We start from the raw sequence: 25,397 nt of genomic DNA on the forward strand, positions 1-25,397 counted from the left end.
TGTGAATGCGAGCAGCTCATTAGGGAGCATGAAATTGTTTTAAGAAAGCTGGTAATTAATTGACTTGTTTGTGAGGAAAGACTAATTAAGGAAGCAAGAACAAGTTTGTAAGTGTGTGTGTGTGTGTGTGTGTGTTCAGTTTAGCCCATTTGTCAGCAACAAACTGCCAGTTTATCAGACAAAACAAACCAACCGTTGCATCATATATTGCATCATATAGTTTCATTTATTAGATGTACATGGTAGGTTTACAATAATGTTATAGGACTTTAATATAATCTAATTTATGAATTTTGTTAAAATACTAATAAAAGGTTCTCTTTGATATATTTTGTGTAAAATACAGACATGTTAATGCTGCGTTATTTGAATGAAAAGCCCTTAGAACAATATATAGAGCGATACCAACATTTGTATTGTAACAGCCTGACAAAACATTACGTAAAGTATTTGGCACCAAGTAATGCTTCATTTGAATAAGTAACATAATTATGACTCTTAAAATATTTTTAGAATATTTACTCATATAATATGTTTACTTAATATTGTTTTGAAAGATTAAGAGATTATTTTTTCTTCTGACAAAAGTACAAATGTATCAAAAAGGCAAAGAAAGGCATCAGTTAGAATGATAACACTGCACACACAGATCAGCTTCAGAGGTGTAAACAGTTCGAGCTTATATGAAGTAAAAAATCTTCAAAGTATTTCTCCTGAAGCCCCAGAAATGATATTGTAATTATTAAAAATGTGTTTTGGTGACAGAATGTGATTGATCTAGATGAGAGCTCCCTCCATCGATCCACTGGCAGGTTGTTCAAACTATTTTCCTTCTCATACTGGCTAAAAGATACATTTTTTGAAAAGCACCTGTTTCATTACCAAGCCCTAATTTGCTTGAAGGCGTGAGGCTTTTTGTGAGGGCCCGCGGATTATTCATCTCCTCAGAGTCCATCCGTCACACACCATCAAGCTGCGTGTTACTGATTTCAGCTCCAGCTCCGCTTCAACGGACGAGAGAGCAGAGAGCAGCTCAGTTTGACTTTCAGGTGTCTGGGTGCTCGCCCGGTCCCTGTCATCCTCCAAATCTGTCACCCAGTGGTCCCTCAGCTCATGAACTGTGTGTAGCCCTCAGCACCCGTTACTATGACATCCATCCAGATCCTCATGGCCTCCGGGGACGGGGCCACCATGTAGTAAAGGCGGTCGTGAGTTTTCACACAGAAGGTCAAAGACGGATTGGGACTCTGGAGGATCACATGGAGAGAGGGGGAGACTTTTTTTTTTAAACAAAAGAAAGCAAACTGCACCTGTTGTATCATTTTCCTCAGAGACTTTTGTCAGAACAATAGAATATGTGAAAGTGTATTTTAACAGTTAAAACATAATTGGGAGATTAAAATAGACTTTTTAGAGCCTGTGACATTGCTGTAACAATGTGCATCTTTAACTGATTAATTAAAATTAAGAAGCACTAGAAAAAAAACTTTATTCAGGTTAATTTAGATCCTTTACATGCCCCTAACCCTAACCCTAAAAATAACTAATTGAAAATATGATCATTTGTATGTAACAGACACTTTGGCAGCAGGACATTTTAAGAACTGACACACGCTCACCACCTGACAATATTTGTTACTGTTAAAACAAAGTGATTGAATGTAGTATATCTACAATTCGACCAATAAGACATATCAAACAAAAGGATACGCGCTATTAAAATGAAAGTTTACTATGTGCGATTGTTTGAGTCAGAGCTAATTCAAGACTTTCCCTTTTAAATGATGGCTTTGAGTACAGAGTCATTTGTGGTTTTGCAATACTGAGCACACCTTTCTCTATTGTGAATAAATAGCAGTTTTGAATTAAACCCATCAGATTTGATCTCATCCAGTTGACTGATAAAATTAAAGTTGATAAACATCCATGCAGAACATTATAAAATACTTGATGAAGTAATGACACAATTAGAGTTGGTTACCTTGGCGGCACTGCGTAGGTGATCATAATAAACCTCTTCAATCGCCTGAAAGTAAATGAGTCCTTTCAGCTTGGTCTCATGCTTGTCTGAGAGGAGAAAAAGAGGAAACAAAATATTAAGATACAATACATTACGTCTTGTACTGATGCAAGACATCTGCCAGCCCAAGCACCAGACAGTACAGCCAGACAGTGATGTGGGGATACATGTTTGTGTGGGTTTGGCTTTTGACAAATAATAATACATTCATTTCAAAAGTCTTTTAAAAATGATATTCTTATTATTTTAAAAGTAAATTAGACATATTCTATATATTACGGTATATTTCATATTACAGTATCCTGCCTCAAAACATCTTGCCTTATATTTACAATGACATCAAACAGGGGCTACAATAGAATGTCTAATCTAAAGCAACAAAATAAGCTATTGCCTTTAAATTATCTGTTTAGAAATAAATGACTCCAAAAATCTAATGTCAGGCACAAAAATATATTTTTTTGTTTTAAACTGCTATGTCAGCTTTGAGTAGGTAAAGACAGCATACCGCAAAGGTGAGAGGGATATATATTTGAGCTTCCTGCTGGAAAAACTGTCAGTCTGTGTACATATAAAATGCAGAACTCCTGCCTCTAATGTGGAATGCTGTGTAATGTAATGGACAGGATCATACAGTACACTGGTGAGGCCCAGTAGACATCCTGATGAATAAGGGATCCAGGGACATAAAAGCTGTATAATCAGGTAACTTATCCAGCGTAAGATGTCTCTGTAAACAAACTACACAGATGAAATGTAACCTTTCCCAGGAAGTTGGCCAAAATACATTTCCAAGTGAGTAACAAGTTAATTTTACTGGTATTACTTTAAATTAATGAGAGACTTACGTTTGATTCACTCATTTTTAATGTAACACTAGTATTTGTATTTTTAAAAAAACTTTTCCACCTTTTCTTTCAGTCATGGCTTGAATACAACTTAAGGAGACTTAAATTGCCCAAAGGTCAGAGCAATTTAGTAATGAATAACAGGTATGTTTGCATTGATGAGGATTGTTGTAGTTTAATTGGATTAATTCACAGGGGGAATTTGTATCTTGTTTTCCTTCATTCATTCAAAACTTTATTTAAGCCTCGAAAGGCATTGACAAGTTGAAAACGAAATGTGTTGGGTTAATTAGATCAGAAGAGGACAATACTGCACATTGAGGTGAAGTGGTTTGAGATCCTAGTCTTGAATTGTTCGGGGGTAGTCAGAGCGTCAATCTTAAGGATGTGCTGAAGATGTTATGGGTGGTAAATGTCCAATAAGGGATTTATGGATGAAAAGATACAGTTTATCATGCGTCTGTGCCAGAGAGGACCAACCGACCCTGTCATACAGAAAGCAATGGTGGGTGTCAGAGAGATTTCCGGTAATGAATCTGAGGGCAGGATGATAAATTGAGTCTGGGGGTTTGAGACTAGAAGCAGCAACATGTCTGCAGGTTATGTCACCATAATCTAGGATTGACAGAAATACTGCCTCAATAATACTTTATATTCAAAGGTAAGCTGGATTTTGACCACAGTTCGATGATAAGATTTTCAATATGATGTTAAAATGTAAATGTTTTATCAAGCTAAACACTATACTCTTTAAATCTTTGATTAACAGCTACAATTGTATTATTTCGATTGGTAAAGTTAAGATCTCTAAGAACTATTAATGTGGATCTGTCATGAGTTTTTGGATTGAGCTTGGTAGGGTCAGTAAGCAGCTGTTAAATGTTCAAATTACTGCACAATTGGCATTAGATAACCGATCAAGATCTAAGTCCTCCAGGATTATCAATTAACATATTGAAAGAGGATGTCCTCCAATTTAGCTATGGAACAAAAGTTGGATGAAGGAGGCCTATTGATCCCTGCCATCACAGGGGAAGAGTTATAAACAAATTACATTTTCAGGGCAATACATTTAAAGCATTTAGATACAGTAACAGCAAACAGAATATATACATTAAAACAACTATCAGGATCTACCAATATGTTTAAATGATCAAAATGTTCTTGATGACACAAACTTCCTATGTTGAAATGAGAGAATTCCAAATGAATCACTTTTCTGGATTTAAAAGTATAGTAAAAGTACAGGATTATCTAGGCAGAGTGAGGTGGATTCAGAGTTAGGTGGTGAGGAGACAGTAGGCTGCAGGGTCTTTTTTTAAAAAAAAGTTTGGCGTCATGAGAGACAGCTGTGAATGTTGCTGATTTATTCTTGAAGTAGTCCTGACAGGATTGGCAACACTTTAATACAGAGGTCTTGTTTGAAACCAAGTCTGTGCTGTGTGCAGTAATTAGTCATCTGGTTGCCTCGGTTGATGCGCAGGGATTAGTTAATTTCAGCTTTAGGTCTAAATTACAGGCTAGGAGTCATTTGCCTTTTTGTTGAGATGTCAACAATCGCCAGTAAATGTGCAAAATGCATTGAAATTGTCCGCAAATGGGAAACCATGGGTAAAGCAGTGTCCTTTCAGTCAAACATGCAGCTGCCAGATACGGCTAAAGTTTATGTGGCCAAAACACAGCGAGGGCAGAGTGCCGGAGACAACACATTTTTATCAGCTGTCAATCAGTGCAATAACACCTCATTTAAGTGTCACATTGCTGATATGTAATGTAATTTGATCCAATATGTAATTGGATTGAGCAAGTCCGGGAGTGTTGAGTTTATGTGGCTTAAATGAGTCATTTTAAAAATGATTAATTTTCTTTCTTAATCTTTTTAGTTTCTAAAAATTCAAATTCGTCCATAAAAGTATTTTACGTCTTTATTCCAGATGGAGAAGACAGACACAAAAGCAGTTGTAAAGAAGAAAGGTGTTAAGTATTTTTCCCAGCAACACATAATCCATGAATAGGTATGAGCAGTGCTGTATCAGAGTAAAACTTAATTAGAAGTGCAAGTCTATTTCAAGCTTTGCCTGAAGTCTTTACCATCCTATTAATTTGACTTGTTTTCTTCAGTCACACTTTCTGGATTGTCTCTGTGGTTTTTTGTAGCCTTTTTTCCCTGCTGGCGAGGTGAAGATCTTTTGTAAATCTTAAAAAGAAATGTCTCTTGTACACATCAGATTTGATCTTTCAGTTCAACATTTGCCTTCAAGCAGGTCAGACCTTCTGTCCAGTCCTTTGGATTGTTGTTCCCTACTCACAGAATACCTTTAGGCATTTTAAAATCACTTCATACTCAAGAGTTTGATAGTTGTGTTTCAGTGGAACATGAGGTTGCTTGTAGGAAGACACAGTTACTGAACTTATGCTGTTCTGTAGTTTGTGGCTAAACCATAAACGTTTAAGGTGAAGGAGACTTTCTCTCTTCTAAGATCAGATTTGTTCAAATCAAATCCCTTTTAAGAGTTTTCTGGATTCCACTCTCGTTTGAATAAACAGTGGTCTTTTCTTTTCGTCTCCTCCATGCACACTGGAGCGCCTGGCTAAGAGACAAACATCCACCAACAATTAAAGGCAGTCTTTTGAAATATGTCCGACACTTTCTCTTGCCTTCCCTTTTCCATAAGTCAAAACTGCTTAGTAATGAGATAAATGTTTTTGAAATGTGAGTTTCGTTTTATTAGTCACGAACAAGCCAGGAGCTAGCCTCCTCCCCAAGAAAAACACATCCAGAGAAAGTATTGCATCTTATTTCATCACCATCATCACCATCATCTTCGTCAGTAGTGAGGGGGTGAAAGGGCTAGGCAAGTGAGTGGAGAGAGAGGAGCAAAGAGAACAGGGGTGTCAGTAATGAAAATATACTTGGAACCTATTTGGAACTTGATTGTAAAATAACATCTCAAAAACACGCTTGTGAATTATTCAGAAAACTAACTGTTCTCATTTAAAATCCAGGGGACAGTCTGATAGACGGGAATTACAAACTGACTCCAGTTTGAACACACAAGAACAAGGCGGAAAATGCCACTCGGTGCAGCTTTAATTAGTGTTTGGTTCCAGTTGTATAAATGCCGGTTGGGACAGAAATCAGGTTTACTATTGCAAAACATAACAAGTGAGCGAAGTGTAATAGCCTTGGTGCTGATGTCGGGTGAATTAAATAAATCAGGTGCAGCTAGGAACTTTTCACCATGAAGTTCACAGTTTATAAATACTACACATGAATGGAATGATATGTGACCGAATAGGTTTGATTACTTTAATCTGGACATGTGCCTATATTGGGATCCTTTACGGGGAATCCACAAAAGTTAATAAAAGTGCTATTAGTTCTTTATCTTGTGCAGACCTGGCAGTATACAAGACTTTGCACAGTAATTAACTGAGGCTGTAACTGTAGGCATCAAAGGCATGAGGAAGCCAAAGTGGAGGAGACATAAAAGCTCAACCACAAGCCAAAGTTCTTTATATTTTAGAGGAATATTAGCTAATTTTGAATTTATCTTCCCTTGACAGGTACTCACCTCAGTTTACATCAAAAAATGTTGTAGTGTCATATTAAATGAAAATCATCATCAAGTAAAAAAAAAAAAGCTTATAACCATGACAGCAGATCAAATGACATGTTGGTTTTTAAAGTACAAACTCAAGTTCCAGACACTCGTTCCCCTGAGGGACTTCTGATGGTTTTGTGTGACTTGCTGTGATCTTGAATATGTGTGATTTGTCAAGAGGCCGTACTTTGTAAAAGAGATTTTGATCCAAGTGAGACTTCCTGAATAGAAACAGCCATGTGTATTAGCCAGTAATGATATAACTTTATATGATAGATAAAATGTAATTGTGTCTTTAAGCTGCAGATCCTCACCCGCATAGTAACAGAAGTTCCTCTTCAGACGGTCAAAAACGAACCAGCGTTTCTTCCACGATTTGATTTTGCCACCCATCTTCACCAGGTGGCCCTTGCACATCTTCTCTGTGAGGATGATGTAGGGGCAGGTATCTATGCTGTGGCCAGACGACTCCACATGGGCACGTAGGTCAAACTCCTCCTTACGGTTTGGCAGATATCGCGTCATGGGACGGGCCTGTGAATAAAGACGTTATGTTGCTTACCAAGAGGTTTGAGATAAGGGAAGGATTATCGCACCTTATTTAAAAAGGTTTTTTTTTTGTAATTGCGTAACAAATCATAACTTGAGACTTCTGCTTTTTTACTTGTCTTTGGACATTTAGGTCTCCTGTGAGAGTCTGAACACTCAAATCCAAGGCAAGACTTAAACTTGCATCAACAGATTTTTTTGGCCACATGGGTTTTTTTTGGCAGAAAACAGCTGCCTGGTGCAGTTGAAAAAGTGAATCAAAACAGTAAAAGTTGTGCACGTAAAAGACGGATGATACAGTAAGCCTATGTAGGCTTGTCACTTCAAGCACCTTTCACCTTACACATAGTTATTTAAACCATTGTTAATATACAAATATTGATTATATCAGTTTTAAGTCAGACTCAAAATGTCAAGTTTGAGTTATAATAATTGGGATAAATGTATTTGATGATTTGAGAATATTTGTTTGTGTTCTCTTGGTACTTATACCACAGAAGCTGGCAATTAAATACAATCAGCCAAGATTAAAGCAGGAATTATGTGTATATTATATTTTTGTGCGCCCCCGCCCCCCCTCGCCCATTATTCTCTGTTCTTCCTCTCACACTATCCAGCCTACCCTCCACTCTCTCCCTGTTCTCTCCCTTCTCTGACAATCTTTGATCTTCCCTTATACCCAGCCTCTCTTTAGTGTCTTGCCTCTCATCCTCTCCCCCAAGCCTCCCTCCCCTCCTCCTCCCCTCCTTCTCTCTTCTTCCCGCCGCTGTCTCCTCCCGCTGCTCCACTGACCTGGGAGAAGTGCTTCTCTCTCATCTTCACCTCCTCCTCCACCAGCCTCTGCCTGTGGGTCGTCTCGTCCTGAAGCCTCCTCTCGGCCTCCTCTCGCCTCCTCCGCTCCTCCTCCAACATCTGCCGCCGAGCCAGCACCTCCCTCTCCTGGGAGCGTCGGGAGAGGAGAAAGAGGAACAGATGGAGAGACGAGAAAAGAAAACAGGGGGAAATAGGAGACAGGGAGAATATGTTAATGGTAGGCAAATATTGCAATACAAAGTGAATGACTGTCAGAAGAGGCACATGAGAATTCAAGTCCCAATTCAGGGTTTTGTAAAATATATCCCTTAAGTCTGTATATAGAAGGGTAAGCTTTGCTGATGTAAAATGATCCTTTGCAGCTTTCAGACACTTACATACAAGTCTGCTTTGTTTCAACATGTGGAAATAATACAAAGGTAAACAAAGTACTTACAGCATCATTTCACCACACCTTAAACTGATGGATCACTTTGTGTTTTCTATCCACTGAACAGGAGAAATGTGAGACTCCTCTGATAAAGTTGGTGTTGATCAACTCTCAGGGGAGTTGCTGTGTATGATGACGATATGATTGTAACATTTGATCAAAATCTGTAGTCCAAGTTAATTATTTCAATCAAATTGTAGTTAATTGTAAGCTTGCTGGATCTGTTTGAATGTAGTAGTTAGTATTTATTGTATTCTGAACTTGTATTTGTATTAATCAGTAATTATATTAATGTTTGTATAAATGGAGATTGAAATGAACTATTAGCTAACTGGTATAGTACATCTCTTCTTTGTGTGTGAGATGACTGTTTTCTTTTGTGTATGGTCCCAGACAAATAAATGTAATAAACTAAACTAAAGCATCAAGTGGTTGAAACGCAAGTGATCTGAGAGACTTAACAGCCAATTATATATTTGCTACAAAGCTGAAAATGTAGCTGTTGAAGTTTTAACAGTGCTAACATGATAGTTTATATATTTTCATCCTACACTGTCCATCAGTGGCCATGATGTATCTGAATCTGTGTGAGCTCCATGGTGTCCTTGGTATTTGTTTGATTTGATGATTATAGTTTTGTGCTTCTTTTGTCTGGTTTATTGTACGGTTTTGATTGTTATATGTGCTTGTTTGTGTCTGTAATGTTTTTTTTTTACCAGGTTTCCTATTAATTTCTGCTGTATCAAAGCTTTTATAGTGCTTTGATGTTGTTTTGTCTATAGCATCAACCTGCCCAAGGACTTCAGATGAAAATTAATAGATAAATCTATTATGAATTAACCTATTTACATCATATTGATGTTAATAGGTCACTAAATAAAGTGAAGTGATATAGTGGTTAATTGCATTGAATATCAGTTTGATTATTTCATATGTGATTTGCAATATTTTTTTATTTTTTAAGTAAAAGGTTAATAACTTGGCACTTATTTTTATCCTTGTTGCCCAGCCCATACTTCAGAAACCAAAGGGGAAACCATTAAAATAACATTTTCATAGGTCTCCTTAGCTGCAATGCCATGTTTTTAATATTTGCCAGAAACATAAATATTACTTTTGAGAACACAAATCCATTTTATGCTCGGTGAAAACCACATAAAACATTCTACTAGTAAAGTGAAAGTTATGCCAGAAGTGAGGAGGCAATAACTTCAGGATTACCAGTTGAAACTTTGAATGAACTTGAAGGAGATAAAGGTCGTAACTGTCGTCCAGTCATGTACTCAAGTTGGAAACTTACTCGGTTTTCAATCAGCCTGGCTTTCTCCTGCTGTGCCTCCTTTAACATCTTCTCCATCTCTTCTATCCTCTGAGCCTCTAACCCACTGGCACTACAACACACAGAGGGAAGGAGCGTCTGATGACACGGATACAACAAGGTTCGGGATGAAAAAGTCAACAGACATGCCTGGAAACCAAACTCTAAAAGCAGTAAGAAGACAAAGGTTTCTTCATGAACACCAGTAAACAGAGTCTTTTAACTTCATGAAAGACTGGAAACTTGAAGGGGTTGGCATGGCAACAGCCGGTGTACCAGTCACAGGAGCAGCCATGTAACAAAACATGTTGTCACGGAAACAAAGCACAGTGACCCTTCTCCTGGGAGACGGGGCAGACTTGAGTGTTCCCATGGAAACAGAGCCAACTGCTCATTTTCCAGCCTCTCACCTTTCTGGGGTACAGGCGGAGTTGCCAGTGGAGACGCTGGTCTCCATGCTGTCTGAGCTCTCCAGGCTCAGAGTGTCGTACGCCTGGTTGCCGCTCGGTGGCGACTGATGATGCAGGATGGAGTGATGGACCGTGGGAGACAGATCTGTGTAGGCAAAGATGGTGAAGACACAGCTTTGGCAGACTCACAGTGCCCTCTACTGATAGTGTTCAGTAATTGCTACTAGTTGAATCTAATCAGACACTATAAACTGAGCAGGTTTAACGTACTGTAAATTAACCTGACACATTGGTGACATACTGTTCCCATTGACTTTATAAGAAAGAGATTATATGCCCTCTCCATGTCTCAGAATAAATTAGCACAGCTCTCCTATGCAGAGTTTTTTTCTGTCTAAATGTTCTGAGGTCATGCCAGGTAAGATAGACCTAAGTACCTTTGCTCTGCAGAGCTAACAGCCTCCTGGAGTCCATGTCTAATGGGTTAGACATTTCCCTCAGCAATAAGTGCAACCCCTGAGAATCACATGAAAACCATCACACAGTGAACTACTGAGAGGATTTCATCACAGTTTACATGTGTGAAAAAGTGATGTTCTCACCTTGGTGGATGCATTTTTGTCATGTGCAACACCACTGGAGTGTGCCGGAGCTGCAGCACTGCTGACAGGAGGACACAATGCTGATTGCCCAACCTCACCATCTGATTTGGACTTCAACAGCTGAGTGAATAAAGACAGATCTTTTTAGTGTTTGTTTTTCATTTAAAGGTTGTTGCCTTTTATTAAACCTTTTCTGTTCCCAGGATCTGGAAGATTCTTTCTGAGACTTTTCACAGCTTAGTGGCTCCACAAACTCTTCACCTATGCACCCGTTTTCTGCCCATGACACATTTCATTAATGTGTCTTATGGTTTTAATCAGAAGACTCTTAAATAATTTGTGTTTATTTTTTTTTTTTTTTTGTGCTTTATGACTTGTTACACCAAAACTACCTATACAGTCTGAATTCTAGAAATGTTGGACTAATCTGGGCAAATGTACTGGGTTATGCTTGACTTTGTTTTTTGATTTCTGATATATGTAACACTGCTGTTGTCCTGGTCTGGTTCATGTTTGCACTATTTTCTTCAGGATGTGATAAAATGCTTCATTGGGTGCCACCATGATAATCTCTAATCAGCATATTCTTATTTAAAAAGCCTCAAATTTTTCTGCTTCTCATTTGTGCCATTACACATTTTCTGGCAGTGGGAGCGGTTCACAAACTACCCTGTCTTTTTCATCCACTAGAGGTCTTCCTAGTCATAAAAATATGGTATGAGTGACAAGATCTGCTATATTCAGGGGTTCAAGACACCATGTTGCATCTGGCCGGCCATTAGTGCCCTTTAGCAAAACACTGAACTCTCACACTGAAAACTAGCAACCAAGACAGCAGGAAGCAGTGAGCAAGAAAGACTGAAGACTTTACCTGCCCGTGTCTGCGTGCAGAAAAAGACTTGGCAGGCAGTGGTGGAGGACCAGACTGAGGTTCACCAGCAGCCATGATGTCCTGGTACCAACGCTCGAGGTTAATAGGAGGCAATGCATTCCTGCTGAGCTCAGGCTGGCTCTGACATGATGAAAAGCATTCAGACAAAAGGAGAAAGGAGCAGTGAAGCAACACAATCAGTGTCAGAAGCATCAGAAGCAGGTGGGAAAGATTAACATGGACCAGTTCTTATAGGCATATCAAGCTGAGATTGCAAAGATCTACTTTGGGATGCAAAACTGACTGGAGAGTCAGTTACAAAATAACAGGCCTTAAAATTGGCACCCTAACGACGAAAATAACAAACCTGTGCAGAATGAAAGGAGGAAGGACCACATGCAATGGTTTCAGAGGAGGCAAATTGGAATGATGGAATAGATGAGGAAGAGGAGGGATTAACTCTCTGCATCCCAAAGATCTGGCTTAACTGATTGACTGTGATGTACTCCTTCACACGGACAACCAGCCGACACAGAAACAGAGAGACATACATGTACAGAACAGGGAGAGAGCAGAAAGAGGAAAAGAACATTAAGAAGATGCATCTATAAGAAAGATCATTGAAATAACGTCAATTTATCACATAGAGAAGTCAGAAATATATCAGAGAGTATGGCAGAGAGCAGGCAAGGTTTCTACCTCACATGGCAGAGCTGGAGCTACAGCAAGGGAGAGGCAGTGGAGAGCAGCAGGGGAAGGAGAGTGAGGTTGCATGGAAGCATTTCCATACATCTTATACACATCAGACAGCCTGAGGTACTCCTGCATCAACAGCCAAAAACAGAGATAAGCTGAAAATGGCAACACTTATAGTAAGTCATGCAAAGATTTCAAACGAAACACGAGGACATCTTAACTTTAACTGATATGGATGGCAGTCCTTTCGCAGTTTAATAACTCTCCACAGATGCTTAAATTCTCAAAGGCATAACCACTAATATAGAGAAATTACGAACCTCTATAAAGCTACAGTATATAGAGAGACGCAGAAATTTTCTACCAGCAGACACACTGCAAGCGTGTTGTTTTTCAGTATTTGCTAACACACCATCATGCCTTATTTTTTTATTATTCAAAAAAAAACTGCCAGCATTTCATGATTTGTTAGGTATTGTTGCAAAGAGGATTTTGATGAGATTTACCTCCTGTAGCCTAACAGGATAGAGTTCAGGGGAAGGGATGTGAGAGGAAGAGGAGAAGGAGGCAGAGGAGGGACAGGAGCTATGAGGAGGACCGTCCACATGAGCAAGATCAGGTTCGCTGATGTGAAGCCAGTTCTGTTTAAAAAGTTCATCTAAGTTAAAGAAATCCACTTCTTTTTTCTTTTTTTGCTGGGATTCTCTTCCAGGTGGTTGATATTGTGAAATCATGTCTATCGTGATCCTGCTCACCTCTTTCATGCTGCTGTTAGGCTTTGGGAAATGTTTCCCTCCTGTCAAGGTGTGGTACCTCTTCTCCAGGGCACATAACCTGTCCTGCTCCTAAGAGGCAGAACCACCATGATTAATACCAATTACATACAATGCATTTCACACTGGGTCCATTAACAGTGAGAGGCTTACCTTGTGTAACAGCTGCACAGTCAACGTCCTGTCTTTAGCCATCCTCTCACAATCTTGAACTGCCTGTAAGCCCAGCTGCTTCACCTGAGCTTCCAGAGCAGTCATCTTCTCCTTAGAATCAAAATGTCCACTTTCTTAATGTCATGCTATATAATCTCATTATATTTTCTTTCTTACATTTATGGGTTTTCTTCCATACTTTACATGTAACCTCACCTTCCTCTTGGCCACGTTGCAGTGATACTCGGCTCGCTCTTGGAGAAGCTGCGAGCTCTGTGTCTCCTTCTTCTCTTCCAGACTGCTCTCCTCCTCCAGTTGGCAGAACTCCAGCTCCTCAAACTGCTTGGTCCCAGACTCCAGAGCTTCAGCTTTCTGTCCACACAAGTTTGAAATCACAGAAACAGAGTGGTTAAACGATAAAGCTGGTAATATTCAATTGTTTTCTTATTGTTAACAAATCCCACGAAAAGACCAAAACAATGAATTGACCTGACAAACAAATATAAGTAAAAAGTGTTATAAAACTATGAAAGCAATACAATGTTTCTCCGGTTGAAATTTGCAAATTAGTGCCCATGTTAAAAGTTGATAATATGTCATGTTGTGTTCAAGTGGCCCCAAGTGGCCAAGAAAATCAGTTGATGTGTCACAAATATATAGTTTCATCTTTTAAAAATGAAAAGGAATTTTTTTAAACAGTTGGGCAATGTAAACATCACTCAACTAGAAGTAAACTGTGCATTACTTTTTTCTTCTCAAATTAATACGTGAGTTTTTAAATTAAGATATGTTGTAAAAAAAAAAAAAAAAAAGAAGTCCTATAGCTTTTTGCTCGGTTTTTCTCTACCACTTCCTGAGGGTTATATCTGGCTCTTTAACTGCTAAATGCACCATATGTTCAACAGTTTCATGCTGACCAGGTGTACAGAGGGATTTTAGAGCGTTTTCTATGCAAACATCTGCCTGCTGCAGCTAAACAACATGGCGAGAGCGGGGAGAGTAAGTCAAAATTGTTCTTTTGCAGCCAGACAGGTAAACAATGAGCTGAAACTCGATGTAAAGTTCTGTAAAGCTGAGAGGAGCTGGAGAGTCGGGTGATAATTCTCTGTAGGTTTATCACTACGAACAACAGCTTTGATACATTTATTGTTTTGTGAACATTTTTGATTATAGCTGCTATGGACAAGCACATTTTTGGTTTTGGTGTTTTCATGGGATTTGTTTAAAATAAGAAAAATAAACAAAAACATCAGCCTTATCCTTAAATGTCTGTGATAAAGTATCTAAAATGTAATGCCATCAAATCAGGCAATGCTCTGATGGAAACAGTGAAGTGGACTTAAATCATTCATGGTAAAATGCATGCACATTTTTAGAGCGAAGCTGTTAATAACATTATTGATTATTACTAATTGCATTTGACACTTCAAGCATCCAGAATGAGGGAACAGCAGAGATTAAGCAGGAGTATGAAATTACTGCTGGAGTAGCAAAGCTTCGCCTGCTCAAGTCATACCTACAAAATGCATTTATAATGAAAATAACATAATAATCTAATATGTGTAGGTAATGAGGGGCAACAGCAGAAAAAGAGGAAATGCACAGTCTGCAGACTTATGAGTGCTTCAAAACAGAGTCAGTGTTATGTCTGCGGCCGTTCCTGTGCAGATCATACAATACTGTGGTATTCAGTATATTATAACTCACTGTTGCCAGCCAGTGGGCTGCGTGAGAACACTGACCCTGCTGAGCTGCTCCTGTAACTGTTCCCTTAGAGACAAGGGGCACTTATCAAACTGCCTCTTCAGTTCATTGTACTCATTCCTCTGCTTTTCCAGGACCTTCCGCTCAGCCGACACATTAGCCCTCCCCTAAAAACACATAAAAACACACACATACGCACAATCGTATCCACATTCGCACAAATGTACACATGTACACACACACACACACACACACACCACCCCGTGGAGAAACAAAAAAGAAAAATCACAGACAACTCAAATCCATGCAGCCAAGCTTTGAAGCTTACAGGCCAAGGCAGTTAAAGTTATATCAAAGCAGAAGTTAGGTTTGTAGTAGTGTTAGAGGTAGCAAGGCTTCACGCATTTTGGTAACATCAAAATGGGAGGAAAACGAAAAGGTATATGCAAGTCTGAATCAACATTTTAGTGTCACATCCAGCTAAAAGCCTAATGCACATTAACGCAGATTACAACTGTTGTCCTTTTAAACACAAGAACTGTTGGAGACAGAAGACAGTTTGGGTTTTGTATTTTTGGACAGGCAGCTACTAAGTAAGCAGTGCAAGTCAGTTGAGATCTGAGAAAGGGACCTATAGATACTGTATATGCTTACTGTTTGCACATTTGGTGAGTGAGGTTTTATATATTCAAACATAATCAAGAACATGTCCAACATTCACGTGCATACACTTACTGCGTGCGTGTAAGACACATTGTTATGAGTAAATGGACATATCAAGTGTTTATTCTGGATAACATAGTTTCGTCCTGGGTGCCCACCTTCTCCTTCTCTTTCTGGGCGGCCTTGTCCAGCTGACTGAATTTAAGCTGCAGCTGAGAGATGATTTCATTTTCAGCCTCCACCTGCTCCTGCTCTGTCTGCCTCTCTGCCTGCAGCAGAGCTTGCTCCATTTCCACCTAGATACAGATATAGAGTCAGAGAGCACAAACCATCATGCAAAGGTGTTAACTCACGCTCTAAAAACAACTTCAACTCCTGTAACTACAAGGGTGAGTTGATCCAATTGTACACACAGTATTTCATCAGGGTGTGTGTGTGTCACTGTGTGTGTTACCTCTTGTTTGGTCTCTTGTAGCTGCTGCTCTAGCTCACTGACTCTGTGCTTTAAGTCATCAACCCTGGCTAAAATCCTGTTCCTCTCCTCCTCCATGTAGATCTGCTCCTGCTCTTCACACTGTCAGATTTGTTTTTTGTTTTTTTAAAAGACAGAATAAAATACTTGTATAAATATATATATATATATATATATATATATATATATATATATATATATATATATATATATATATATATATATATATAAATGCATGCCTGCATGAATGAAAATGTTTATTACCTCTTGATGTGTGCTTTCTGTGCTGCTAGACTCCTCTCTCTGGGTCTCCTCATCATTCTCTCTCATCCTTTGGGGTCTGTCTACACCCTGGAGGGACATCACCCCTCCTGTGTCTGAGCAGGTTGCTCTAGCGCCCTCTAACAGCCCACGCCTCACCACTTCAGCCAGCTCCACAGCACTGTCCTCATGGTTGTAGTCTGCACAAAGATTCAGGATGGTCTCCAGCCTCTGTCTCTCCTATAAAAGAGATATAAGTTGTTAAGAGGGTGTTGTACTATATAGATCATATTGCAGATTAGCTCCAAGTGTCCTTGTGTGACATTGTCCCATTTAGGCAGCTGTCCCTCTGCTACTGACACTGGACAACTGTAACCTGATAGCAGGGTGGCTGAAGCTAATGTAGTTGTCTCTCAGGAGGGGATTCACAGTAAAAAACTGTCATAGAGTTGATCGGGAAAACAGAATCTAACAGACACAAATATCAGTGAGAAGAATACATTTAAAACATTGACCAGTTTTTGGTTTTCTGACTGGAAATGTCTCAGATTACAGAGTACTGTTATTAATTCTACACCAGTTGTCATTTGGTTTTTATTTTCTGTACAGAGATGTTTTAAATTTTGCTCTTTTTTTATTTTTATTTTTATTTTATTTTTTTAGATTTTCCAGTTTGTGTATTTGTTTGATATGACATATGGTTCTAGCTTGTGGCCAGTCTATTGTTTTTCATCACTCCAAACAATAGAATACTTGCTTTAATCTACCAGAATAACAGGCCAGAATATGTAATCATCGTTCCTGTTGAACAATAATTAGGAATCTGGTAGGGCTTAGAATAACTGTGCTTGATGCTGCAGCATTGTTATTTCAATAAACACAGCCTACTTTTGTCTGGTATTTAAATTATCCAGGCTGTGAAAATAACAACTCCAACTCTGTCATGAACATTGACCTCAAAAGCAAGATTTACAGCTCAACCAACCTGAACCATATTTATCTGAACTTAAGAGTTGGGAACTAAAAGGTTAAGTAAATTTAGGCATAACAGTCTGAATCTATATCTATATTGAACCAGGTACTTTGATTTAATAGGTCATAAAATTTAACATTTAACTTGTAAAGCAGGTCATTTGCAATAACAGAATCATTATACACTAAAATAAACTTCTCTATTTACTATTTATGATTATTATTGTTGAAATGGCAGTGAAAATATTATTGTCTCATGTATCACCAAGGAAACCCTTTCAATTAACCAGAATCCTCTCAATAACAGACTCAAACCAGCAGTTGGGCGTTTTCCCTGTGGAACTGATCCTAAAATTAACTTTTCTATTACACTTCTTCCTCTCCAGCTATGCCCTTTACTTTTATTGAGAGATAAAGTGCAGCTACGTCCACGTGTGTAGGTTGGATTCAATGACGTGAATTTTATTTTAAAAAATCCTGCACAACTGTGCCAAGTGTGCCAAGAGAGCAGAATGCCAAATATAGGGTATTCATTTCACTGAGAGGAAATCCTCCCTTTGTCCCTTTCATCTATAGGTTTACAATTTATCAGGTTTGTTTGCTTCTTTCAAGGCTGAAACACCAACAAATCAAGAACATGACCCTTAAAATGTACATGCAGCTCATTTTTCATTAAAATGTATTTAAAATAGCAACAGACAGGAATCAGAGGAATAGTTTGACATTTGAGGAAAATATTTTCGAAGGAAAATTCCTTCATGCCAAGAGTTAGATGACGAGAATGATGTTACTTTTATGTCTGTAGACTATGTGAAGCTAGGAGATAGTTAGATTAGCTTAGCATAAAGGAAACAGGGGGAAACAGCTAACGTGGCTCCTTCCAGAAGTAAAATGAACCAAAAACATGGTGTATCTTGTTTATTTAACCCACATAAAAAAATGTAAAATGTAAAAATGTTTTACAAGCTATAACTTAAGTAGTGAGTTTTAGAGGTACTGAATTGTTTTGTTTTGTTTTCTTCCTTTGTACAGACTAGCTGTTTCCCCCGATTTCTAGTCTTACTCTAAACTAAGCTAAGCTAACTGGCTGGCTGGCTTCATATTGAATGAAAAAATGTGGATTATATGGTGGACTTGCAAAATTAGCATGTGCATGTGTTGCTATTTAGAGTCACTTTCCTACCACCATGAATACAGCATACCAGTGGGTAAAAATCACGTTATGGAGGAAATCCCAAATATGGATCAAAATCTAAACAACAAACCCATAGGCAAACAAATGTCTGTACTCGCCTTCATTGACTCAATGCGAGGTTAGAGGAGCTTTGACACAAACATGTGCATACTGTATCCACTGCTGTCACACCTGTACCAGTTCAGCTAAGACACACGTTGTCAGTAACTATCTTATTTGTTACCAGAAACCTTTTGGTTCCTGAAATAGTCTGTGGACGCTGAAGGCCGACAGTGCCCCCCACCCTCCGCCCTCTCTCTCTGTGGTCCCTTCAGCTGTTAGAAGCAGACTGGTGTGGGGGCTGAAGAAGGGTTGGGGGTTTGGTGGGTGTGGATTGAGGATGGATAACAAGTATGCAGTCTGATCTTGTGTGGGTACAAGTAAAAAAGAGTCTACAGTAAAGCAGAGGCTGCTTTGAAAGTAAATACCACTCGTCCTTTTGGTAAATATAGTGTTGAGCAATGACCAACCACACCCTCTGCTCTGGACCTCAAGACTTGTGCAAGAATGTTCCCCTGGGTCACCCAGGCGACATGGGATCAGCTGGCGGCTGTATGCCAGGAGATTTAAACAAGATATCTGAATGCAGACACGGTGCCAGCAGTGTCAGTGCCTTCTCCAGTATTAACATCCTTTAAAATCATCTTGTTTGTCGGCCCTGTGTTCTTTGCATCAATTCACATCAATTGCCTTTGTTGTTTTTAATATTGTTTAGTGAAGCTAAAGATAATTTGTCAAATTTTCGATGATAATGTTCCCAACTAAATAAGTAACTTAGTTCAGTCTAGCTGCCATTGGGCCAAACATTATCATTGAAGCTTAAAAGTAAATACAAATATTACTCATACTAAAGAACAAGAACAAATAAACCAAAGGCAGCCAATTACATCCTGAGCAATCCAAAATGCAGTGCCAAGTTCACATCAGTGTGCAGATTTGGACCGAACCATGTCAATCATATTGAAATATTTGTCTATTCTCAAATCGACTAAGTTCTGACTTACCAGCTTCTCCATTTCCTGCTCACGCAGCCTCTCCTCTCTCTGCCAGCGGTGGTATTCCAGCAACTCATCCTCATTGTCACTGATAGCAGAGATGCTATTCTTGCGTTCCCGGGTATATGGTTTCATAAGACTTGGTTCTTTGCTAGATGATCCTGTCAAGGTCACACAAGGGGTCTTTCTTTGGTTGTGTGGGCTAGAGAGAGGAGATGAACCAGACAGGGGATTCGAGCCTGAGATGAGAGGATTTCCGGCGCTGGGCCTCAACTGCTTCTCCTGCCCAGAGACTGGTGATGGATTCTGGGCATACAGTGCCCTCATGGCTTCTGCTTTTGAAGGAGCCATGAGTTTGTGGTGGCCCTGGGGGCTCTCAGGCACAGGTATAGCAGTGAAGCTTTGTGTTGTGAAGGAGGAAGCCAAGCCCTGTGATCCTGGAGTCCCTCTGCGGGACATGTAAGGGCTGAGAGGTGGAAGCTCTCTCAGGCTGGTGGATCCAGTAGGCTCTGGTGTCCTGAGCCTTTGAGGAACATCTACATGAGAGTGCTGCTGACCTTGATCTCTCATGGGGCTGGGGGATCTCTTCTGTAATGAGGAACCTCTTGCTCGAGGGCTGGATGGAGCTGTTGGGGAAAATTTGACAAGGGATGGTCTGTGACTTAGACTAGAGTTTTCTGAACCTTGTCCAGACCCCCTGCCAGGGGGTGTGGGGCTTGACGTAGCCTCTGCCCTTACGTTCCTCAGAAGCTTTGGGCTCTCCTGGGCCCTCTGACCACCACTAGTTCTGCTGGATGCCACAGAGAGTGAACTCCGTTGATGGGGGACAGGAATGTTGGACCTGACAGGTACTGGAGGGGTTTTGTTGCCAAGGTTCTGCCCCAGAGAGCTGCTGCTGTTCTCACTGATGGACCTCTCTTTCATGGAGCCGTTTCTCCCATTGAGTGTGTTAAGAGGACAGGTCTGAGGAACAGGCTGTTTACCAGAACCTGGTGATGATGATGTGGCCTTCAGCACCAGAGATTCCTGTAGGTCCTTTGCTATGTTGTTGATTTTGGACTCGCCGTTACTGGAAAAAGACTGATGGTTCCCGTTCAGGGTGCTATGGGAGTCTGAGGAGGAGGACAAACACACTTAAATGGACAGTTGCAAAAACACACATAAACAAACACACAGTGGGAGGAATGCATCCTGTGTCACCTTTGTCCTTTTGACATCCACTACACCTCAGGTCAGTGCTGTACAACAAAGGGGAAAGCCCATAAAAGGAAAAATACACATGCCTGAACATGTTGTTGCACACACACACCATTGCTCAGGTGGCGTAGATGGTGATAAATGTCTCCGAGCTCCTGTTCTACTGTATGAACCAAGCCCAGAGGTCGGGATGTTGTGCTCCTCAGTTGTGTCGTAATCCTTCAGGGATCTGGTGCTGCTAAATATAAAAGCTGCAGCCCTGTGGCTCATTCAGGGCAGATGAAATCAGGGCCTGGTCAGGAAAGAGTGGACCATACACACTGTGTGGGGTGTGGCGGCTCTTACTGTACTGCTCAGGCACTGACAGCCAAACCAATAAGGTCAGAGGAGAATGGAGTCTAAATATCATCGACAGCACGAGGCAACAGTCCCAGCGGGCGATGGGCCAGAATAATTTAACGTGTAAATGTAACTGCAAGAATAATAAAATGACTACTTTTACATTGTATTGAGCTTTCACACTTGTGTGTAAGTGTAACAACAATCCTTTTTCACAACGGGGTCAAACCAGAGATTTAAGTGAACCAGATCACAATGTAGGCCGCAGATAATTAGCTCTCAACAAGCTATTTCTGCATCATGCCCAATGTTTCATTCCAACATCAGGACCAATCAGCTTGGAGATATGAAAATCAAGAGCTAGTGTCCATCAAAGTTGAGAAGCACAAAAATATGTATAATTTCCATATGACATGAACGTTACGTCATTCAGTTGTTGGTTGTCATTAAGTTATCAAACTACTCAAGAGTTACTTTTATTATGTTTACTGTATCTCATTAACCATTTGTGAGGACAGAAGCCCAGAAACATGGATATTTTAAACAACTAATCTTGTACTAATCATGTATGTCATCCTACTCAAAGGTCAAAATCTAAACTGCATCCAATCGTATAATCCCTGCTATGCATTAACAGGAACATTGTCATGTAACTTGTTGATTTTACAATAAGATGGTAGGAACCCAAAGTGGTTAGAACAGTTTATGTGACTAAATATCTATCAGGCCAAAGCATTTGCTCTGCCCAGAATAGCTTCTGAGGAAACAAGCTTCGTACACACAGTTGTCACTGGCCTTCTTATTTCTGAATCCCAGGCATTGTTAATTTGGAGTTTAGATGTTGCTTTACCATAGTGTCTAATTATCAAAGCAGGCTCTTTACCAGAGGGATGAGTTCTTGCGGTGCTCAGTCCGTGGCTCCCTCCAGGCAGCATGCTCTTTATCCTCAGGGCCTCTTCTGGATGGTTGAAGCGGAAAAAAGCCGACTGACCAAAACACAGCATGCACCCTGCCAGGAAAGAAGAGCATGTGGGTTGCAAGCTGACCATGATGTGTCACCATCAGAGAGGCAATACCATCACATTACCATAAATGTACTGCTATAACAAATTCAACTGGTGAGGTGATGTTTTTTCTAATCTCTAACTTCAACTATTATAACTTATTCCAATTCAGTTTTGACACAATATCCCCCGGATAATGGCTCAACACATCTCATATGTCTATAATGTGCTGTGTGTCTGTATACAATTTCAGAATGCTACCCTGATTTGTTGAACAACAGCATTTACTTTAACAATCCTGGAAAGAAAAACACATTTCAGCTTGACATGCAGTAAAATAAGGAGTTCAAGTAAGTATGCATACAGTATATATGTTGTCAATTACAGAACTTGATCAATTATGACTTTAAAAAAAGTTTCCTTCTCATTTGCTTGTTTCTGATGGTAATACTGTACATTCATCTTCCCATTGATTTTTTAAATAAATAAACTCACGTGTGATTAACCAGTAAGTGAAATCAACTGCTTCTCTTTTCCCTTCATATCTGGCTGCTGCCTGATATATTCCTGAGATTCACACTCTGAAGTTTTCCAACTATGGATATTCCACCGGGAGTTATATACTTATTAAATCCTTCAAAGAGAAGTTAAAGATCCATACAGCATTACTGCAAGATTATTCCTTATAAATGCAGTTTTCTTCCATCCTTGAGTTGTTTTGTTCAGAGTTTCATGATTGTCCTTTGAATGAAGCAAAGCTTGTTAAATATTCTTGCTCAGCAGCTGCTGCCTCCACACACACACACACACACACACACACACACCCGGCTTCAAATGACATTCTGGTGTAGCTGCTGGCCAGGATCCCATGGAGAGGGGACTGAGGGGGTGGGACTGTTATGCCTTTTTTACGGCAAGCATGCATGTTATTGGAAGGACATGCATACTGTTTAGCCACTGTGACGTTAAACTGTTTTATGTCCACATTGCAGCCAATGTAGATATCTAACACTCAAAAGAACCCAGTTTAGCTTCCAAAGCCCTTCGTATTTTAATACTGCAATGCATTTACCATAATGATAAATCATCTGACTGTACATCAGTGTGATTTCACAGATTTTGGGGTGTTTAAAAACTTCCAATTAGACTCTCCCTATAGTGGACATGGCGTGCTCTACTGTCCTACCTAGAACTCAGTCATTGGTGATTTTATGGCATAAATTATTACATAACTGATAGAAAATTCAAGAAAAACAAGCTTATAATGTCAGCCATTTAAGCATGTGACTGTGTTTACCTTGTGACAGGCGATAGGGTTTGGTGATGGGAAGGCCATCTGCAGAGCACTGGTTTCCACATGGGTACAAGGTGATGCTGCCCGCCTGGTTTTCAATGTAGCAGTGCTGAGCTGCGATGCTGGGGCCTTGCAGTGGGATATCTGTCACCCCGCTGCCTAATGTGGTTCTCCCTGCAATGACAACAAACATTTTCCCAGTGTCAGTTACTGGAGATCCGTGTGGACCTGTGACTACTTTTGTGAAGTATTCTTAGGTCCGCGGTTCAAAGCCAGACTTGATGGACAATCATCTCAGAGGTCAAGGCCACATGGGGCAGAGTCACACACAGAGTCAGCACATGGTCAAACGTTGAACGACAGGTGTTAGTCACAGGAGATGTGCTTTGCCTGGCAGATGAAAGGCATCTTGTCAGTGGGAATTAATATAACCATCTACTATTTACTGTCTTGTAATTTGATTATCAGTCATATTCTGTCGCTGCCTGAGGGGTACATAACAGACATAACCCAACACAAACACATTTGATAGCATAAAGAAAATGCATCCCAGAAGGCCTTTCTCTGAGGCACTAATGTCTCTTTTCACTTCCTCTGTGGTGTCTGGCTTCAGTGCGAGACAAATGATGCAAGAAAATCCCAGACAAGGGTGAAATTGCAATGGTGGCACAGTATGAGTGATTATAAGATTAGAAGGTGGCAGTTCATGACAAGTGCCCATACACTGGTGCCACTTACCCAACTGATTTATTTTGAATGATTAAAGAAATGTCTACATGTCTAATGATGCTAACAGTTACAAGGATTATTGATCATACAGTCAGTACAAAGATGTCTGGACTGATACACACTGTATTTTACCATGTTGGTCAAAGAAAAAAAATGTCCACTGATCTTCAGCATGTCATACAGTTGCAACTTTGGTCCTTCCTACATGATCAGGCAAAACCATGAAGAGATGTTAGCGAAGTGTGGTTTGTACATAAATTAGGCAAAACAGAAACTTGAGAAAGGTTTCTCAACAACTACATTAAAAAATATCAGAAAAACAGATCAATAGATAGTGAGAATTGTTGACAGTTTAGATGAGTAATCTCCTAATTAAATTCTTATTGTAATGAACCTGACACCCTTTAATTCATAAACAGTCCCCCAACACACACACACACACACACACACACACACACACACACACACACACACACACACACACACACACACACACACACACACACACACACACACACACAGAGGTCTTCACCTTCCAGCAGTGGTAGCAGGGTGATGGCTGTACTCAGGCGTCCACTTCCCAAACTAACCAGGTGGGGGCGTTCTGCCTGGACTTTCAGGGACTTGCCTGTCTCAATCAGGTCTAAAGGAGTACTCTGTCAAAACAAAATGAATAGAAAAACATCAGTGTTTTGTGATGTGATTTTTTAACCCATTCTTGAGGTATTAACAGTAAAGGATGCCTGTAAATTAGGTTTCCCACAACAGTTTTGTAGAGAATCCCAGCATTAAATAACTATCACATGACAAGTGCACTATGTGGACTTGATTCAGGTCCTGACATATTCATTTAAAAAAAAAAAAAAATCAAATAAGATACATGCATACATTGAAGATACAAAATATGAATCTGATGATACAACACTGACAGAAGGGCTGTTGTGTCTGTTCTGCTACAGCAGTGAATGAGGTGACACATTATCAAATACATACAGTAGCTGTACCCTGCTAATTAACTGGTAGGGAAGTGGTGTGGTATGATTTGAATGACATTTTTTTAATTCTGAAAATGTTTTCATAAAAAGTCAGAAACACTAAAAACAATTACAGTCCATATTTGAGAGCATAGAAATAACATTTACAAGATGCACAATTGATAAATACTAAGTACTAAGTTAAATATGTATATTTTTAAAGCCTATTTAAACAGCAAATGCTGATTGGCTGATTGAGTGATTTAAAATCTTTATTGAAACAACCTTCAGGACTAATACAGTCAGTTACACTTGATTTAGCACCTCAGTTGTTTCAGTTGCAAACTGACACTGGCCCCGAAGTAAGAAATGACTCACCTGTAAGACCTGGTGCGTCTGTCGCCCATGTTCCACTTTATTCCTGCTCATACGGTCCATGTCGGCTGAGCTGTCAGGGTGATCTGATGTATG

The 25,397-nt window shown here is 39.7% G+C and overlaps 1 protein-coding gene across 1 annotated transcript; it reads right to left on the minus strand.

Annotated features, from left to right (window-relative positions):
- Positions 1 to 215: 215 nt before the first annotated feature.
- phldb1a (pleckstrin homology-like domain, family B, member 1a) lies at positions 216 to 25,397 on the minus strand. Its single transcript, XM_062433188.1, has 24 exons — positions 25,305 to 25,397; positions 24,485 to 24,608; positions 23,227 to 23,397; positions 21,809 to 21,934; positions 19,399 to 20,501; positions 16,192 to 16,428; positions 15,910 to 16,029; positions 15,614 to 15,751; positions 14,831 to 14,959; positions 13,305 to 13,460; positions 13,089 to 13,199; positions 12,918 to 13,007; positions 12,669 to 12,803; positions 12,166 to 12,288; positions 11,834 to 11,974; positions 11,467 to 11,607; positions 10,596 to 10,715; positions 10,431 to 10,509; positions 9,994 to 10,138; positions 9,566 to 9,656; positions 7,815 to 7,961; positions 6,788 to 7,007; positions 1,982 to 2,067; positions 216 to 1,247 (listed from the first exon to the last, which is right to left on the minus strand). The coding sequence occupies exons 1-24, from the start codon at positions 25,362 to 25,364 to the stop codon at positions 1,107 to 1,109; spliced, it is 4,134 nt and encodes a 1,377-aa protein (XP_062289172.1). The 5' UTR covers positions 25,365 to 25,397; the 3' UTR covers positions 216 to 1,106.

This window comes from Scomber scombrus, chromosome 14 (genome assembly GCF_963691925.1).
Source record: "Scomber scombrus chromosome 14, fScoSco1.1, whole genome shotgun sequence".
NCBI classification, from domain to species: Eukaryota; Metazoa; Chordata; class Actinopteri; order Scombriformes; family Scombridae; genus Scomber; species Scomber scombrus.

Coding starts and splice junctions, on each gene's coding strand:
- phldb1a (XM_062433188.1), bottom strand. CDS start 25,364: ATGGACCGTATGAGCAGGAATAAAGTGGAACATGGGCGACAGACGCAC. Junction 21,935..23,226: donor ACCCTATCGCCTGTCACAAG/GTAAACACAGTC, acceptor CTTTCCTGGCAG/GGTGCATGCTGTGTTTTGGT. Junction 16,429..19,398: donor AGCAGGAAATGGAGAAGCTG/GTAAGTCAGAAC, acceptor TCTCTTTTATAG/GAGAGACAGAGGCTGGAGAC.